This window comes from Eleutherodactylus coqui, chromosome 4 (assembly GCF_035609145.1).
Source record: "Eleutherodactylus coqui strain aEleCoq1 chromosome 4, aEleCoq1.hap1, whole genome shotgun sequence".
Classification (NCBI taxonomy): domain Eukaryota; kingdom Metazoa; phylum Chordata; class Amphibia; order Anura; family Eleutherodactylidae; genus Eleutherodactylus; species Eleutherodactylus coqui.
In genome coordinates this window covers 138,107,518-138,126,053 of record NC_089840.1, presented here as the reverse complement: position 1 = coordinate 138,126,053, position 18,536 = coordinate 138,107,518, and the positions used below count along the sequence as shown (strand labels likewise).

Below are 18,536 nucleotides of genomic sequence, written 5' to 3'. Positions count from 1 at the left end.
GACGGGCTTCGCAGCGGAATATTCCGCGGCGGAGCCCGTCACGCTCGTGTGCAGCCGGCCTAAAGAAATGAAATGCTAGCGGGGAGCAGATTTATCTTACGTTGGATGTGAATGGAACCTGATGGATCTCATTGACTATAGTCAGGTCCATTAGGCTTACAGCATGCTGCTCTGCATTTTCTGGACAAAATAGTGTAGCAAGCTGCGTTATTTAATCCAACATTTTGTGCCAAATCTGCATCGGACGCTCTGAGCCTTAGGCCGGTCTCACACACATATATTATCATTGCGTGTTGCTTGGCAATTTTGCCGTGCACAGCATGTGATGCCAATAGCCCATTGATTTGTATGAGAGTGTACTGGGCCACTCTCATCTGCCATTATTTTAGTGCGAGTATTACACGGCATGTTCTATCCATCATTCACGCCAAGATGGGGATTGGAGGCACGCAGCATCCATCATTCACGCCAAGATGGGGATTGGAGGCACGCAGCAAGTATGCATATCATTGCATGCTTGCTGTGGGCTCGCACACGTGTCTCTCGCACAATACTTGAGTGACTTGAGGGACGGAATTCGAGAGGGAAAGGTGTGGGGGGTAATATATGAGATGATATTTGTATAACAAGTTTTCTGTTTTAGTACGGTGTGAGCTGCAGTAACTTAGACTCAATGTTGACCGTGACTTTTGTAATCGGTGGTACTGACTACAATTTATCACCTGAACAGTATACCCTTCAGGTAAGTTCATCATAACAATAAACTCATTGGCTTTGTCTTTTTGAATGTAAATCATAATGGTACCGTGTTAACTAGAAAAATATATGTGATGTTAAATACTTGTCAGGAAAGAAAAAATTATTATATCATTGAAACCTTTATTGGCTAACAGGAAAACGCTCCTAAGGAAAACCCTGACTACTTGTACTTAGACCTCGCTCTTCCCAGTCGCATTTAGAAAATCCTTTGGCCTGGGGGTATACCATCCAATACCATATTTGAATCATTTGAGAGCTCTTTCATGGGGTTTTCAAGGCAAAGTTTTTACAGGGCATGTCGCCAGGTCTTTTCCTAAGGCCTCATGTCCACGGGCGGATCTGATTTGCAGAATCCAAAAAAAAAACCTGCTCAGGATCCTGGACAAGTAAAGAAAATGTCCATGCCTGCATGGAGGGTTGGATCCCACTGTGGGCTCCCACAGGCGAAGTCCAACCCATCCATGGACATGAGGTCTAAAGGCCCATTTAGACACAACGATATCACTCAAAATTTGCTTAAAAGCCGTCTTTTGAGCAATAATCGTTGTGCCTAATTGTGCCCATCTTTCACTGTTTGGCCGAACGACAGTTTTCAGTTCTGTTCGAAAACCCTCATTCAGCAGAACAGCTGATAAGCAGGACAACACACAGAGAGCTGATTACAGCTGATAACATTGTTACAGCTGTTCTTAGTTCTTAGCCACAGAGGCAGAACAGCTGATAAGTAGGATGGCATACTGTGTCTGCTGCCCATTGTGCTGAATTCTCCACGGGGAGCCTGTAGCTGAACAATGGAGCTAATTACAGAGCTCAGACCTCCTGATGAGTTCTGGAACAGCCCCCAGAAGCTCTTTTGCATGCAAATGAAGCTAATAAAGTACTAATAGCAATTAGTGCCTATTAGTACTTTATGCAAAACGATCGCTGATCTTTCAATGTTTTGAAAGATATCTGTGTGTGTATATGGGCCTTAACCCTCCCCATTTATCTGGGCATGAGACTGGTATATAGGCATGACTCCTACATGGCTGGGTTAAATTATATAGTATTTGCAACTTAAAACCTAGACTTATTGACTGACTTCACACTACCTTCAGACTGATCTCATATATCTGAACTCCTAAGGCCTCCTGAATCAGATAAACTTCTGGCACTGTCTTATCAGGTAGTTAAAATGCAACTACACAATCCTTAATGCCGGAGTCATCTGCCAGTAGGAAGGAATTCAGGAGGCCCCAATACACATTAGATGGTCAGCAGGTTCAGCCAATATACATTTAATATGTATAGCTGTCCTAAGTTTTCTATTTGGTTTTATTGCTTTGGCTTATCTAATTGATGTATCGCAAATCGCAATGTTTTATCTTTTAAACCTTGTTTTTCTCTCAGCCATTAATTTGCTAAATTGCCTGAAAAGACAATTTTCCTGGTTAGACAATAAATGTATCAATTCTATAATTCTTTTTGGGTTTTTTTCGACAGAAAAGTGTTTAACAACACATGAATATAAATCCTTAAAGGGATATTCTGGCAAGGGGACTTTGGGTGCACTGGATGGGTGAAAACTGATCGATTGGTGGAGGTCTAACTGCTAGGACCCAAACTGATCCAGAGAATGGGGGACCCGTGTCTCCCCTATTTCATAGTTCAACATGCATTATCCCATTTCTATAGTGTAGTGGGGTATGGAACAAAACAGGAGGAGGATTCAAGATACGTACGCTGCCATGGATGATACACTTTTTAAGAAACATGCTCATTAAACTACAGTCAGCCTTTAGTGTGGCAATGGGGACCTCCTGACTTAGGAGTCCCATTATGACCCCCTACAGATATGCATCTAATGGCACCTATAGACTTCAATAGGCTCCAGTGTACCTCTGTTTGCCTCTGATTTCATATGGAAGTAATGGAAAGCTTTTCTCTGTTAGATTCTGTATGAATCTGACAGGAGAGAAGCTCTTGGCGTGTTTCATTAGATGTTTATTACCTATAAAGCCCATCATACAAAGTATCATACAATGGCACACTGAGCGTCCAGGACTCTGTGCAGCATCGGCCATGATCATAGTGCATGCACTGAGTTGTATAACTTCATAGAATGCTTAAGATCCTGATATATTATTGCCATGTACTCAATGTTTTACACATCCATACTTTGTGCTGAGCAGTGTATTTTACTGGAATCCTTGACTACTACAGTAAATATTCACTTGTAGCCTAACCCAGCTAGATAGAGATCTGGGTTTTATCAACATGCTGATAAAATTCACACCTAAAAGGTTGGGTTGTTAGGTAAGTACCTTATCTTACTATGCTTTGTAGGCAATCCTTGATTGCAATGTATCAACATTTAACCCAAGTAGTGCAATTTGCTTTACTGAATGTCCAGGTCCAGCAGGACAACAATGGGCAGGGACATTCCTGACCAAGCTGACATATTACTTGTTTACCAACTTCCAGTTCTTGCTTTACATAAAACTTTATATTTGTTTCCTGTGTATTTATTCTCATTTTTCCATTTAATTACCATGGTAAAATTATTGTACATGATAATCCATGGTCATAGATACATCTGCCTATATTCACTCAGCTGTCTTCATAGTGTCAGCACAGCAGAGGATCCACTGTGCCTCAAAACCGATTTGGCCTCAGGGGACTGCATCTGGGTACCCCAGTTTCACCCTTCAATCCTACCAAGCAGGATATGGTCTTTGCTGCAGAAAATCCTAGTCCATTACCCCAGAAACAGTCTTGACTAAGAGGCAGCTGACACAACTTGATTAAGTTTACCAAAACGCGGTACCAGAGGGTGTAGCCAGAGACATGTTGAGGTCAGGACAGGTGAAATACTTTTGAAATGATGAAACAGGCCAAGGGTCAGGGTAAGCAGCTGACAAAGTAAATGTGGGCAATAAACAAGCCAAGGTGAGAAGAGGAGAAGTTTGGAAAGCTGAATGGAATAGATAAGGATCAAAACCAGGGGAGCAGATAGAACATGGTAACACCTTTGTAAATTTGGAAATCTCATCTAACCATATTTTATTCACAATAAAGCATTGAACATATGTTTTTGTGATTTGCATGGTGAACCGTGATCACAGACAATGATTTCTGGAAGTATTCCTGAGCCCATGCAGTGATTTGCATTACAGAATCATACTTGGTTTTAATGCAGTGCCATCTGAGGGTCTATAGATCTCAAGCATCCAATATTGACCATGGACCCTGTCCCTTTTGCACATTAATTTCTCTGGATTCTCTGAGTCTTTTGATGATATTATGTACTGTAGTTGGTGGGATATTCAAAGTCTTCACAATCTTACATTGAAGAACATTTTTCTGAGATTTTTTCACAATTTTTATACAGTTTTTCACAGATCGGTGACCTCTGACCATCTGTGCTTCTGAGAGACTCTGTCTCTCTAACATGCTCTTTTTATAGTCATGTGACTTAGCAGAAAACTGACCCTCCAACTGTTTTTCCTTAGTACCACTTATTTTTCCAGTCTTTTGTTAACCCTGTCACAACTTTTGCGAGATGTGTTGCTGCCATCAATTTCTAGATTAGTTAATTTTTATAAATGAAATGGAAAAATGTCTCTTTCGCCTTCTGATATGTGTTCTATGCTCTGTTGTGAATAAAATATGGATAGATGAGATTTCCAAATAATTGCATCCTTTCTTTCTTTACATTTTACACAGAATCCCAACTTTTTTGGAAATTGGGGTTGTATTTGATTTGATTATTATTTAGCCTAATTATAAATGAAGAAAAGTTTAATTCATAACTTGTATAATAGAAAGTTAGTTCCAACATATTTTACTGCCAGTGCGAAAATCCCAAGAAGGAGCTCCAACCTAAATTTCATGGGAAGCATTTCAATTCAATCATGATACATAAGGGTCTTTTTCCATGGCCAGAGTTGTGCTTGTAACAAGTGCCAGTTGATGGTATAGAAAATCAATTGGTGATCATTGTTACTTTCATATTCACTTGGCAATTATCGGGAGGGGTTGGAATTAATGATTCTCTGTCCCCCTCATCTCCCAAACACTTTACATTGTCATCGACAGCACATGCCCTGTTTACACAGGCTGTGATCAAATGACAAATAAGGGTTTTCTTGATTCAAAAACCCTTTTAAAGGTAAAATGTTCTCAAAAACATACCCCTCATAAAACGAACTTCCATAAGAGGCTCTGGTGGCATAAAAATGGACTGCTTTTATTTGCACATGTCACATAGGGAAGAATGGATGGAAAGGCTTGCCGGTAATTTATATATAGTCTCTCCTTGTTTCCTAGGATGGAGAAAACTTCTGCAGCAGTGGCTTCCAAGGAATGGATATTGCTCCGCCCTCAGGACCTCTGTGGATTTTGGGAGACGTCTTTATTGGCCAATTTTATTCTGTGTTTGATCGGGGTTACAACAGAGTGGGACTTGCCCCAGTTATTCCATCTCAATCTTCAACATAAAGTATTATAGAACATTTTCAATGATTTTCTTCAGCTCCTTTAAATGCACCAAAGTATCAGCTATCCTGATGTAAAGATGATAGTGTAATCCCTCTACACATATGAAATTACCCATAAACAGAAAGGGAAATTTACTATGTCTGGCATCTCCTGCGCTGGACTTAGTAAGATTTCCCCCAGTGCACAGTGAGCTGAATACATGAAGGGGTGCATGCCTTTTCATGTATTCAACACATCACTGGCACCTCCATGCGCCTTCACAGAAATGTACACCTGTTCCCAACCACACATACATTTCTGGCATAATAATTACACCACAAACTGGCATAAATACATAAACCTGAGGGTCTGAGGTGCATGCCCCTCCCAACAAGCCCCACACACATTTTGAGAATGTTGAAAGGCTGGCACAGTAGGAAGAAAGGTTGCAAAGTTTTTGTGCAAGCATATTTGTGGTTTTTCTATAATAGAATTCTGGTGTAGATTAGTTAATAAATGACTTTCATAGAACATGTACTGTATAAATATAATGCAATGGTTTTAATGAATCAATATTCTTACAATCCTGCAATAAAGGTTTCCGGAGTTATAATGTACAATATAAAAGCATTTCTAAACCATAAATAGTACACTGTTGGTAATTGTTGCTGATTGCTTGTAATTGTATGATTTGCACCTTTTAACAAAAAGGAGATTTATGAAAAAATGAAAGCTGCTCTGTGATTGGTTGCTGTGGGCAGCAAAGACCAGCTATCTTTTAGACAATTTCATAAATGTGCCCCGTATGTTCTTCTGATTCGGAGCTCCAAATCCACCACAGAAACATGGAATGAAATTATAAAATTCTGGAACCACTGGAGGTTACTGATAGAGGTCGTGCCAAAATGTGCAATTGGGAATGTCATAGGTTGGGATCCTCTACTTGTGACCCGCCTCTATGTACCACAACAAGAGAGCCGCTCAGTAATAGTAATGGCTGTATTGTAATCCTATATTTCCGCTGCAGCTTCCCCTAGCAAAATCAGCTGATTACAGAGGGTGCCAAAAGCCGGAATTGAGTCCAACAGCTGATCACCCCCATTCTCAAAAGGTTTGTGCATAATGGCACAACCCCTTTAGCACAACCTCATTATATTTAAGTCTAGAATAAAGTAATTTCCTAAACCAGTAATAAGGTATTGCTTTGAATGTGACGCATATTACTTTCATATTTTTTACTCCTGTTCCTAAAGCCATCCCAAAATGACACTTACACCAAGGAGAGATAGTATTTACCTGTATTAAACAACATAGATGTTTTTTAGATATTTAAGGTCAAAGTTTACATAATGTGACTTTGAAATGAAGAACATATTTTATTATCAAACATTTTTTTAGGAAAATATACTCCATTAGTTTCATGTGCTCCATGAGCCCAAGATGAAAGTTCTGCTGTAATTAGAAGCAAAGTTATGATTAGAGATGAGCGAACGTACTCGTCCGAGCTTGATACTCGTTCGAGTATTAGCGTGTTCGAGATGCTCGTTACTCGTAAGGAGTACCACGCAATGTTCGGGTTACTTTCACTTTCATCTCTGAGACGTTAGCGCGCTTTTCTGGCCAATTGAAAGACAGGGAAGGCATTACAACTTCCCCCTGCGATGTTCAAGCCCTATACCACCCCCCTGCAGTGAGTGGCTGGCGAGATCAGGTGTCACCCGAGTATAAAAATCGGCCCCACCCGCGGCTCGCCACAGATGCGTTCTGACATAGAGGAGGGAAAGTGCTATCTTGTTGGAGCTGCTATAGGGAGAGCGTTAGGAGTATTTTAGGCTTCAAGAACCCCAACAGTCCTTCTTAGGGCCACATCTAACCGTGTGCAGTACTGTGGAGGCTGCTTTTTGCAGTATTGCACTTTTTTTTTTTTTGGTATATCGGCCGTGCAGAGCATTGCGCCCTGCAGTAATACTCCAGGGCCAGAAGCGCTTAGGCAGGGACAGAAGACATATTGATTGAATATAGGCCGTGGGCCTTTGCAAAAAAATTTGGGGAAAAAAATCTATTTGGGCTGCCTGTGAGTGTCCTCAGTGTTCTGGGTCTGTGCTGGGTGTAGTAGTTCTCCAAATTCATACGCAGCCAGCTAAGTGTTACAGCAGGCTTGCGCAAAATTATTTCCTGGCTCTGTCTGGGCTGTGAAATCACCGCTGTATTGCAGTGCACAGTGCAACACTCTGCAGTTCTGTGACATACTCCAGGGCCAGAAGTGCTTAGGCAGGGACAGAAGACATATTGATTGAATATAGGCAGTGGCCTTTGCAAAAAAATTTGGGGAAAAAAATCTATTTGGGCTGCCTGTGAGTGTCCTCAGTGTTCTGGGTCTGTGCTGGGTGTAGTAGTTCTCCAAATTCATACGCAGCCAGCTAAGTGTTACAGCAGGCTTGCGCAAAATTATTTCCTGGCGTTCCGTAAGCGAAGTCAGCCTCCAACCACAGGCCAATAAGCGGCACATTTAATTACAGCGTTCTGTTTCTGCACTACTGGTAATACACCATGCTGAGGGGTAGGGGTAGGCCTAGAGGACGTGGACGCGGGCGAGGACGCGGAGGCCCAAGTCAGGGTGTGGGCACAGGCCGAGCCAGTGCAGTGGCCAGGGGTAGAGGCAGGGCCAGACCGAATAATCCACCAACTGTTTTCCAAAGCGCCCCCTCGCGCCATGCCACCCTGCAGAGGTCAAGGTGCTCTACGGTGTGGCAGTTTTTCACAGAGACGCCTGACGACCGACGAACAGTGGTGTGCAACCTTTGTCGCGCCAAGATCAGCTGGGGAGGCACCACCACCAGCATGCGCAGGCATATGATGGCCAAGCACCCCACAAGGTGGGACGAAGGCCGTTCACCGCCTCCGGTTTGCACCACAGCCTCTCCCCCTGTGCCCCAACCTGCCACTGAGATCCAACCCCCCTCTGAGGACACAGGCACTACCGTCTCCTGGCCTGCACCCACACCCTCACCTCCGCTGTCCTCGGCCCCATCCAGCAATGTCTCTCAGCGCAGCGTCCAGATGTCGCTAGCACCACTGTTTGAGCGCGAGCGCAAGTACGCCGCCATGCACCCGCATGCTCAAGCGTTAAACGTGCACATTGCCAAATTGATCAGCCTGGAGATGCTGCCGTATAGGCTTGTGGAAACGGAGGCTTTCAAAAGCATGATGGCGGCGGCGGCCCCGCGCCACTCGGTTCCCAGTCGCCACTATTTTTCCCGATGTGCCGTCCCAGGCCTGCACGACCACGTCTCCCGCAACATTGTACGCGCCCTCACCAACGCGGTTACTGCCAAGGTCCATTTAACAACAGACACGTGGACAAGCACAGGTGGGCAGGGCCACTATATCTCCCTGATGGCACATTGGGTGAATTTAGTGCAGGCTGGGACAGAGTCAGAGCCTGGGACCGCTTACGTCCTACCCACCCCCCGAATTGCGTGCCCCAGCTCGGTGGTGGTATCTTCAGCGGTGTATGCTTCCTCCACTAAACCACCCTCCTCCTCCTCCTCCTCCTACGCAACCTCTGTCTCGCAATCAAGATGTGTCAGCAGCAGCACGTCGCCAGCAGTTGGTGTCGCACGGCATGGCAGCACAGCGGTGGGCAAGCGTCAGCAGGCCGTGCTGAAACTACTCAGCTTAGGAGAGAAGAGTCAGACGGCCCACGAACTGCTGCAGGGTCTGACAGAGCAGACCGACCGCTGGCTTGCGCCGCTGAGCCTCCAACCGGGCATGGTCGTGTGTGACAACGGCCGTAATCTGGTGGCGGCTCTGCAGCTCGGCAGCCTCACGCACGTGCCATGCCTGGCCCATGTCTTTAATTTGGTGGTTCAGCGCTTTCTGAAAATATACCCACACTTGTCATACCTGCTCGGAAAGGTGCGCCGGGTCTGCGCATATTTCTGCAACTCCAAGACGGACGCTGCCACCCTAGAACCCTGCAACATCGGTTTCATCTGCCAGTGCACCGATTGCTGTGCAACGTGCCCACACAGTGGAACTCTACGCTCCACATGTTGGCCAGGCTCTATGAGCAGCGTAGAGCTATTGCGGAATACCAACTCCAACATGGGCGGCGTAGTGGGAGTCAGCCTCCTCAATTATTTTCAGAAGAGTGGGCCTGGTTGGCAGCCATCTGCCAGGTCCTTGGAAACTTTGAGGAGTCTACCCAGATGCTGAGCGGGGATGCTGCAATCATTAGCGTCACCATTCCTCTGCTATGCCTCTTGAGAAGTTCCCTGCAAAGCATAAAGGCAGACGCTTTGCAATCGGAAACGGAGGCGGGGGAAGACAGTATGTAGCTGGATAGTCAGAGCACCCTCATGTCTATATCTCAGCGCATTGAGGAGGAGGGGGAGGAGCATGAGGAGGAGGGGGAAGAGACAGCTTGGCCCACTGCTGAGGGTACAGATGCTGCTTGCCTGTCATCCTTTCAGCGTGTATGGCCTGAGGAGGAGGAGGAGGAGGAGGAGGAGGAGGATCCTGAAAGTGATCTTCCTAGTGAGGACAGCCATGTGTTGCGTACAGGTACCCTGGCACACATGGCTGACTTCATGTTAGGATGCCTTTCTCGTGACCCTCGCGTTACACGCATTCTGGTCACTACGGATTACTGGGTGTACACACTGCTCGACCCACGGTATAAGGAGAGCCTTTCCACTCTCATTCCCGAAGAGGAAAGGGGTTCGAGAATGATGCTATACCACAGGGCGCTGGTGGACAAACTGATGGTAAAATTCCCATCCGACAGCGCTAGTGGCCGAAGGCGCAGTTCCGCGTCCCAGGTAGCAGGGGAGGCGCAGAGATCAGGCAGCATGTACAGCGCAGGCAGGGGAACATTATCCAAGGCCTTTGCCAGCTTTATGGCTCCCCAGCAAGACTGTGTCACCGGTCCCCAGTCAAGGCTGAGTTGGCGGGAGCACTGTAAAAGGATGGTGAGGGAGTACGTAGCCGATCGCACGAATGTCCTCGGTGACGCCTCTGCCCCCTACAACTACTGGGTGTCGAAGATGGACACGTGGCCTGAACTCGCGCTGTATGCCCTGGAGGTGCTTGCTTGTCCTGCGGCTAGCGTCTTGTCAGAGACTGTGTTTAGTGTGGCTGGGGGAATCATCACGGATAAGCGTACCCACCTGTCAACCGACAGTGCCGACAGGCTTACACTCATCAAGATGAACAAAGCCTGGATTTCCCCAGACTTCTCTTCTCCACCAGCGGACAGCAGCGATACCTAAACAATACGTAGGCTGCACCCGCGGATGGAAGCATCGTTCTCTATCACCATCCAAAACGGGGACCTTTTTGCTTCATCAATCTCTGTATAATATTCCTCCTCCTCCTCCTGCTCCTCCTCCTGAAACCTCACATAATCACGCCGAACGGGCAATTTTTCTTAGGCCCACAAGGCTCAGTCATATAATTTTTCTAAACAATTTTTATACGTTTCAATGCTCATTAAAGCGTTGAAACTTTCACCTCAACCAATTTTTATTTTTACTGGGCTGCCTCCAGGCCCAGTTACCAATTAAGCCACATTAACCAAAGCGATTAATGGGTTTCACCTGCCCTCTTGGTTGGGCATGGGCAATTTTTCTCAGGTACATTAGTACTGTTGGTACACCAATTTTTGGGGGCCCTCGCCTACAGTGTAATCCAATTAATTTTTAGCCCACCTGCATTACAGCTGACGTTACATCAGCTGTGTTGGGCACTGCAATGGAATATATATTTATGTACCGCCGGTGGGTTCCAGGGAGCCACCCATGCTGTGGGTCCACAGGGAGTTGTAACTGCATGTGTCCACTTCTAAAGAACCCCAGTCTGACTGGGGCATGCAGTGTGGGCCGAAGCCCACCTGCATTAAACATGACATTATTACCTCAGCTGTGATGGGCAATGCAATGGGATATATTTATGTACCGCCGGTGGCTTCCTGGCACCCACCCATGCTGTGGGTCCACAGGGAGTTGTAACTGCATGTGTCCACTTCTAAAGAACCCCAGTCTGACTGGGGCATGCAGTGTGGGCCGAAGCCCACCTGCATTAAACATGACATTATTACCTCAGCTGTGATGGGCAATGCAATGGGATACATTTATGTACAGCCGGTGGGTTCCAGGGAGCCACCCATGCTGTGGGTGCACACGGAATTCCCATTGCGGAGTTGTACCTGCCTGTGACTATTTATAAAAAAACGCGGTCTGACTGGGGCATGCAGACACCTTGACAGAATGAATCGTGTGTGGCACATAGGTTCCCCATTGCTATGCCCACATGTGCAGCTCCAGATGGAGGTGACACAGGATTGGATTTCTCATTGCTTATGTACAGCATTGTGGACTATCGCCCCGCCCCTTTTAAAGAGGGTCACTGCCTAGCCGTGCCAACCCTCTGCAGTGTGTGCCTGTGGTTCCTCCTCATGGCAGACGCACTTATAAATAGACATGAGGGTGGCGTGGCTTGAGGGCAGCTGAAGGCTGGGCAGGGACAGTTTGGTGTGCGCTGTGGACACTGGGTCGTGGGGGGGGGGGGTTGGTCAGCATGTAACCCAGGAGAAGTGGCAGCGGAGTGTCATGCAGGCAGTGATTGTGCTTTGCTGGAGGTAGTGTGGTGCTTAGCTAAGGTATGCATTGCTAATGAGGGCTTTTCAGAAGTAAAAATTGTTGGGAGGGGGGGAGGGCCCACTCTTGCCGCTATTGTGGCTTAATAGTGGGACCTGGGAACTTGAGATGCAGCCCAACATGTAGCCCCTCGCCTGCCCTATCCGTTGCTGTGTCGTTCCCATCACTTTCTTGAATTGCCCAGATTTTCACAAACGAAAACCTTAGCGAGCATCGGCGATATACAGAAATGCTCGGGTCGCCCATTGACTTCAATGGGGTTCGTTATTCGAAACGAACCCTCGAGCATCGCAAAAAGTTCGTCTCGAGTAACGAGCACCCGAGCATTTTGGTGCTCGCTCATCTCTAGTTATGATTATTTTTTGTTGACCTGGAAAGCCTACATTTCACTTTTTTTTCTCATGTTTGCAATCCTGCTGTATGAATATAGCTGAGGGCTAAAGTTTTACATCTGTTAGTTACTTTATGCCCTCTACCATCTTACCAATCTTCATGAAAATCTGAGAAGGTTGGGATAGGAGCTGTCATGACTTGGCATGAAATGGCCTGAATGCTTTAAATATAGACACCTTTATTGACAGGTTATTGCAAATTAGCTTGTTAACATAATAGGGAGAAATCTGAACCAATTCCCAGGAACACGATATAGGATACATATCAGCCATAATCCTCGAATCCCAGTGCTACAAAGCAATAGTGATAGCCACTGAGCCACCAAGTAACTTCCTTCCTTCTGTTCTACCTTCCGTCCCTTCTTTCCTTCTGTTCTTCCCTTTCCTTTCCTTTCTTCCTTCTTTCCCTTCCTCTTCTCTGAAGGAGAGGGAAAAGAAGATAATCTTCTTATTCTCCTTCTTCATTTTCTCCCTTTCCTTCTCCTTCTACTCCTTCTACTAGGAAGAAGAAAGAAGAACAGGCATGATGGCTCAGACATTAGCACCGTTGCCTTGGTTCAGATCTGTCCAATAGTAGCATTTGCATGTTTTTAATGCTCTTTCTTCCTGTTCTTCTCCTCTGCAGCAAAAAGCACAGTTGTAGTGACTCAGTTTCTTGCACTGCATCCTTGCAGAGCCTAAGGCCTAATTCCCATGGCCGGATTTCTGCCACGTGTCATGCAGCAGAAATCTGCGGCATTATCCCACAGCTATTAGATTCTACTGAACCTAATAGCTCAATGTTCACGCTGTGGAATTCTACTGCGGAATTCCGCAGAGCGAAAGAAACTGCGGCATGCTCTAATTGCCACAGAAAAACGCGCGTTTGGCTTCCATTGTAGTCAATGGAAGCCGTCCGTCACGCGATACTTATACTGTGAGCACAGCGGAAGTATCGCGTGATTACTCGTCACCGCCGGCTGCGTCATCCCACACTGCCAACGCATCATGAGCTGTACTGCTCATGCGTGCCGACTCGCCTAACGGGACACGAACTGCGTATCCGGAGAGCAGCGACAGCCCCATTGAAAACATAGGGAGTAAATCGCTGACTAATCAGAGGATTACTTCATCCCCATGGGGACCGCAGAGATGAAGAAATTCTCTGCCATAGCTGTCACAGCTGTAGCAGAAGTCCTCGATGCTATCCCATTGCAGGCAACCCCCGCAGTGATGATTTGTGGGGAAGGGCTTGAAATATCAGCCCTTCCCTAAAAATCAGCCCTAGCTGAAAAAAAAAGTTAAAAAAATGTACTCACCTAGAAAAGCCGTCCGGCTCTTCTCTCCGGCCCTGTCAGTCGTCTTCTGTCTTTTGGAGGCTGGGGATTGAAAAATCTCCGCCCCCAGAAAGCGCTGGTCTGATTGGCTGAGTGCTCAGACAATCACAGGCAGCGCTCAGCCATTGAATGACAGCTGAGTGCTGCCTGTGATTGGTCATAGCGCTCAGCCAATCACAGGCAGTGCTCAGCCATTCATAATTCAAGGAATAATTGAAGGAATTCCCTGCATAGCTGTCATAGCTGTCACAGTTGTGGCAGAAGTCCGCAATATACTCCCATGCTTTCAATAGGGGTTGGCGCTGCTGCCGCCGGCCCTTATTGAGGACATTGAGCAATATTGCAGATTTTTTTCTGCGCTGCGAGGCTTGAGTGTAAAAATCGCAAATGAGTATGAAACCATTGAAAATCATTGTTTTCATAATCATGTGTTTTCACTCGCTCTCTCATCACAACAAAACATATCGCTAGTGGGTAGGTGTAATAAGCCTTATAATAGGCATGAATACATGTTAAACAGGGAGGCCCTTGTCAGACTTCCAGCTGCCATGGGAACCAGATATATGGGAACCAGAAAAATACATGCTGTGAAGACAGTGACTTGGCATCCCATGTAAATGAATGGGACGCCTATTTTGGTGCAGATTTTGCAAAATAAACTCCTTAAATCTGATGTGTAAACATACCTTTAGGCTACCTACACATGGGCTTTCATGGCCCGATATTGTGCTTGCCAGCAAGCTGCTAATGCGAGGCATTTTTATGTAAAAAACACCTCCCATCACTGCAGTAAAGTTGCAATCCTCCGGCACAGCTTGCAGCCGCTTTGGAGGATCGGACAATTTTTTTCCATTTCAATAAGTGTAGTCTTTCCAGTAAGTGTATCTTAGTCCTTGATTTTCCAGTCCAGTCTTTGTTTTCCTAATTTGTGGTGTGTCTAACTTTTCCTTGTTTGTGTCTGCTTTGGGTCATTCCAACATTTTCTACTTTAGCCTCTTGTCTGGGCTCTAGTGCCCTTGTGTTCTCAGGAATAGTGTTTTAGACAGGGTCATCCACAGGGATAATATATGACTGTTTAGTGATAGTAGACTCTAGTGTTGAGGGACTGTGTCAGGAAGAGATAAGGGAGAACATTTCTTTGGCTGTCACGTTGGCTTCATTCTATCTGCTCACTACCAGTTTCATTATATCCTTCATCATCACCATCATCACAATCATTCTCACCATTCAATTACCATTACCTGCTGCCCCTGTCATCTAATGATAATTTGCTAATTGCATTTTTTTGCAAATGTTGATACATGCTTCATATATGTTTTTCAATTATTCTTGCTTCATATAACTGCTCTTTAACGATCCCTACAACCATTCTTTGGAAACACAGCTATTGCTACATATAAATACTCATTCTAATAACGACCAGCAATTAAAACAGTTGCTTTTGTCAATTCATCCAGCCTGAGCTAAAAAAAAAAAAAGGAGAAGTCAGGTTTCATTTGACTCACAGATGCTTGTGATGTAATCCCACCACAAACCCAATGATTTTCACATGCTTGACATACTCTTGGATCGGTACATTGGTCATGGGACACCCTGGTGTCATGGAAAATAACTTCACCTAGCTATGCAGAAAATAGAGAGCAGCTCTGTGATACATGACTAGACATCTATTAGCAATTTGTCCTATGTACTGGGATTCTGCATCTACTACATATTTCTATCTAGGAGGTTAAGAAATTGTTACATTTACCATTTACTTGGCTTCTCTATATGTGGCAATATCCTCTGGATTTTTACTGAATGCCCTGGTGTATACAACTACAAGTATGTGGAATAGCAGCTGCTATGTACATATCACTCATAGCCAGTGACTCAATTTAAAGACTGATAAGGATGATGATGAGCCATAGAAATAATGGCATAAATAACCTGTTTGTAAGTCCATTTCTCCCTGATAGAAATGGAAAGCAACCTGTCATGTTTAAATATAGATTCTGATCTGTCAGCAGCAGGTCATAAAGTCAGAAGTTGTTGAGCATATTGATATATAGTTTTGCTGGAAAGGATAGAGTATATGAATGATGTGATGTTTGATTGACACTGGACAGTAGTGAACATCGTGACGCTGAGTGGGAGAGACCATCAACCTGAGATTAGGCTACTGTTGGGCTTTAAATGTGTTTGGAGCTACTGCAGGCCAATGGAGGAGATCAAAGGAATCAGTGGGAACACGGCTGTAAAGATGTAAAGCTCCTTCCATTCTTCGAAGGACGTGACAGTTCCTTTTTTAAAGCACACAATTCAGTTAAGTGCAGACTTACCTTTGATACAAAAAGTTTCTTAAGGGTGCATTCACACGCGGTGGAATTGGTGCCAATTTTCCACAACGGACAATCTGCACCAAAATCTGTGTCGATTTCCGCATCAAAATCCGCGTCATTGGTAGGGATTACAACATAGATCCAGAGCAGACTTCACCCTTTGAATTGTCGGAATAGAGAAAAGCGATTACAGGGGTTCCTTATCATATCAATGCCAAATTTCTCTTGTAAAAGTCATTAGACCTAGTAATGTGTGCGAGAGGAGCAAAACATAGTTTCTCTATTATTGTCCATTTATTATAAGTTGACATAATGGTCTAATGTGGTGAAGGTGGGCTGCGTAACAGTAATGGGAGAGGTTGAACAGAACAAGGCTACTCGCGAAGTTCCAGCTGTTCAACTGTAAGTTCTTTAAATATAACAGGACAGATTTATGAAAATGCACCAGAGAACTGTCTTACATGCTTTCATCACCATTTAGGATGTGTTTTAGATACTTTCAAACACTTTGAGGACTATTCCCTTAGACCAGAGGTTCACATGCTAGTCTTAATAAACATACTGCCCAGCTAAGAGTGACAAAGTCTACGCCAGCTCCGAGGTTGAGTAGGTTTTCGGTATGACCTACTCCAGTTTCTGGCATAGATTATATAGTAAATATGACAAGCTGCACTTGGCCTCACTTCCTAATGCCTGGCCCTGTCCAATTTTTTTAAACAACGGCGGGGCAAGGTGTAAATGCCCAAAAAGGTGCTGTTTTGGTGTGTGTACCAAAATTACGTTTTTTGGGAGCTAGAACTCTGGCGTCCATGGCTTTATAAATAGGCCCCTTTTTGGGATGTCTGAAAAAGGAGTGTGGTTTTGCAGAAAGGGGATGTTGTCTAAATACAAGATTGTGCTCTGACTTTTCACCAAATAGTATGCGGTATAAAGTAAAGGCCCATTTAGACCCAACGATATGTAACCCCTCAATGCTCCACGATGTACAGTTAAGTCGAGAAGGTTCAAAGTTTGTATGGCATGGGATCAGGGGTCAATCCCACTCCATACAATGCAGTATGAGCTATCTTTGACAGCTGACATCTGTGTTCAAGGGTCCAGAACGTCTGCTCCATGATAAGATCATGAGCTGCCTTTACAGGTTGCTTATGAAGACATTTCTGTAGCATGGCTTGATAGACTGCCTGTGAGGAGCAATCAACCGGTTGCAAGTTCAAGTCCCCTCTGGAGGCTAACAAAAATGTAGAGTGAGTAATGAAGATTTAATTAATTAATAAAAGTAAAAAAAACTCTTTTCCCATGTATATGTAATAAAAAAACCAAAACCATATTTGGTATCGCTGCATCCGTCAAAGTAATACATTATGTATCCCTCATGGTGAACGTTGTCAGAAAAAAATACCAATAGAAAACTACAGGACGTCCCGCAAAAAATGAGCCCTCACAATACTATGTTGACAGAAAAATAAAAAAGTTATTTCTGTCGGAAGATGGCGGAAGAAAATAATTTCATTTTTTCCAAAGATTTTATTATTTAAAAGTCATACAGCAAAAAAAAAATATATAAATCTGGTATCGTAGTAATTGTACCGAGCCATAGAACAAAGTTATGTAATTTTTGCCGTAGTGTGTACACCGTAAAAACAAGACCCACCAGGTGGCGGAATTGTGTTTTGTTCCCATTTCACTCTACTTTACAAAAGTTTTTCAGTGCGTTACATAGTATCATTGAAAAATGCAACTTGTCCCACAATAAAAGAGTTAGGATTTTTTGAACATGAAGAGGAAAGACCGACATTGAAAAAAGGTCATGTCCTTAAACAAGGGGTTAAACAGAACTTTTTTTTTTATGAATCATTATCAAGCAGTTTCATCTATGAAACCTGTCATTAACAGTCTTAGGACAGGTCACCTCTGATATCATATTGTTGGAGGTCTAGTTCCTCCCGTCGCTGGAGGGTGTTATTATGTAACTACAGTTGGCAGAGTTACAAGGTGACTCAGCTGCTATTTCTATGGTCGACGATAAACAAAGCAAAACAGATTGCGACATAGAATGGAGTGCTCGGCTGTTCTATCTTTATGGGTGCAGAGAAGCTGAATGAAGAGTTGTATGGGGCAGTCGTAGAGTATGAGAGCTTAGGCTGCTTTCACATGGGCGACAAAATCTCGCAATTTTCTCGCAATGTGACAGTGCTACGAGTCATATATGTGAAGTTCATGCTTTCCAATGGGTTCCTTCACTTTAGTGATGTTTTGTAGGCTGCTACATTGTGAGAAGAAAAATTGTGGTATGCTGAATATTGCAGAGATTTGCAAGGCTTTGTAGCCCGTGTCCCCCTTCCTTTGTGCTGTATCGCATGAAAATGCTGTTTTCGTGCGGTGCAATGCAACTTTTACAGTAGGAAATCCTACTCTTTCCCCCAAAATAAGCCCTAGCTGCATAATAAAACCCCAAAACAATAAATTGCCTAACAGGCGCTGTCCGCTTCGCCGCACTTCTCCTCTGCAGGTCCCCGACACTTGTTTGAAATCTTCAGCCTGCGCTACCTCCAGGAAACGCTGGCTATGATTGGTTCTTGAGTGCCGCGGCTCAGCAAATCACTGCAGCGCTCAATGAACCAATCACAG

General features: G+C 44.7%; 1 protein-coding gene across 1 annotated transcript in view; it reads left to right on the top strand.

The window, feature by feature from the left end:
- The window catches only part of CTSE (cathepsin E), a 16,254-nt gene extending 10,971 nt beyond the window's left edge, over positions 1-5,283 (top strand). Inside the window, exons 8-9 of the mRNA XM_066598676.1 lie at positions 644-742; positions 5,068-5,283. Coding sequence (XP_066454773.1) covers positions 644-742; positions 5,068-5,238 — 270 coding nt within the window. The 3' untranslated portion in view covers positions 5,239-5,283. The remainder of the gene's footprint in view (positions 1-643; positions 743-5,067) is intronic.
- The last annotated feature ends 13,253 nt before the right edge of the window (positions 5,284-18,536 follow it).